Source organism: Aplysia californica, unplaced genomic scaffold (genome assembly GCF_000002075.1).
Source record: "Aplysia californica isolate F4 #8 unplaced genomic scaffold, AplCal3.0 scaffold00949, whole genome shotgun sequence".
Taxonomy (NCBI): domain Eukaryota; kingdom Metazoa; phylum Mollusca; class Gastropoda; order Aplysiida; family Aplysiidae; genus Aplysia; species Aplysia californica.
This window is the reverse complement of record NW_004798219.1, coordinates 187836-189575: the sequence shown is the minus strand read 5'-3', so window position 1 is coordinate 189575 and position 1740 is coordinate 187836. Positions and strand designations below refer to the sequence as shown.

The 1740-nt window shown below is 36.3% G+C and overlaps 1 protein-coding gene across 1 annotated transcript in view; it reads right to left on the bottom strand.

Moving 5' to 3' along the window:
- LOC101845134 (arylsulfatase B) overlaps positions 1 to 1740 on the bottom strand; it is a 21917-nt gene that overhangs the window by 17105 nt on the left and 3072 nt on the right. Inside the window, exon 2 of the mRNA XM_013089426.2 lies at positions 1577 to 1720. Within this exon, the coding sequence (XP_012944880.1) occupies positions 1577 to 1720 (144 nt within the window). The remainder of the gene's footprint in view (positions 1 to 1576; positions 1721 to 1740) is intronic.

The window sequence follows — 1740 nt, the reverse complement described above, 5'->3', positions numbered from 1 at the left end:
TGATTGTTCATTAACTCATTAAGGATCATTGTTCATTAACTCCTTAAGGATCATTATTCATTAACTCATTAAGGATCATTATTCATTAACTCATTAAGGATCATTGTTCATTAGCTCATTAAGGACGAAGCGGACATATATATTACGTGTTACGACGTGGTGGGTTCAGGAGCTTGTCAATTTTTTGGCACTTGGGGTTATTGGTATCTTCTTAAAACTTGTTTATTTGTCTTGCTTTCGATGAAAAAAAATACCCATCTATCTCCAATAGACGTGGAGAATTTGTCCATTGAATGAAATGGGCGTTGCCTGGTTTCAGAGGTAAAATCAACTACAAAATGGAGGCCAAAGCTTGGTGATTTCCTAAACTTGAGAATCCTTGGAAACTGAAAATTTACATTTTTGTGCCTTTAATCAACGTTTTCAGTTTTAAAAAATCCATGCAGAAACATTTTTCAGGGACCTTAAAGGTGTTGAGTCAAAAAAAAAATTCTATAAAGATTGCCAAACTAACAGAAAAATCCCAGTTTCTTCGATTTCATCATTTTGACTAGCGCCTGATTTCACCACAATGCCTCACATATATATTGTCTTACGACGTCTGGTGGGACTCAGGAGCTCGTCAATTTTTGGGGTTATTGGTAGCATTATAATGCTTGTTCATTTGTCTTGCTTGTGATAGAAAAAATCACCCATCTATCTTGAATAGAAGTCGAGATGTTTGCAACTGAAGGAGGTGGGGGTCGCCCGATTTCAAAGATAAAATTAGCAGGAAAATGGCTGCCAATGTCTGGTGTCTTACATAGCTTGAAAGACGTTGGAAAAAAATAATTTACATTTTGTGTGCCTTTTATCGACTTATTTCTTTGAAATCTTCACAGAAACGTGTTTTTCAATAGATATAAATGGTGTTGAACTAAAAAAAAAAGGTGGTCCTTAACTTATGTTGCAAGTCTGAAAGTGCGGACGAATAGAGGAGCAACATACAAAGAAAAGATAGAGGAACGAAGTATAGCAAACCACACGAGAAAAGTCTAAGGACACACGTTTTGTTCAACACTATCGTCTGCCAGTAGCCTTTTGTTGAGAGCCGTGTACCAACGGTGGTCTAGTGGTTAGGCCGTTGGTCTCGTCATCGAAAGGTCACGGGGTTCGAACCCCGTTTGGGACCCGACTTTCTGTTCTTAGGAAAGGCACTTTGCTTGAATTTACCTCATTCCCCCCGCGAGGGAATGGAGGGTTTTGAACTGTCATTATTATCTGCAAGTTTTTCCTTAATGGTTTTTTTCTGGAGTGAATGGGTTACTACTCTCAGTAATCATGCCATCATGTCATCATGCCATCGATATAAAGCGCTCAGAGCTTTTACTTGTATGGGATAGAGCGAAAAATCAATGCAACCTGTTATTAGTAGCAGATCTAGTAACATTATTATTTTGTAAAATTATTATTATTATTAACATTATCATTTTTTTATTATTAGTATTATTATTATTATTATTATTATTATTATTATTATTATTATCATCATCATTATATAGTATTGTTTTATTATTATTGTTGCTGTTGTAATTACCTTATCAAGATTTGGAGTGGCAATCTGCGAGCCATGGTACCCGATGTCGTTGAAGCCGTAGTCGTCTCCAAACACAAAGACAATGTTTGGCTTCCTGATGTTGTTGCTGCCGTTGTTGTTGTTGTTGTTGTTGTTGTTGTTGTTGTTGTTGTTGTTGTTGTTGT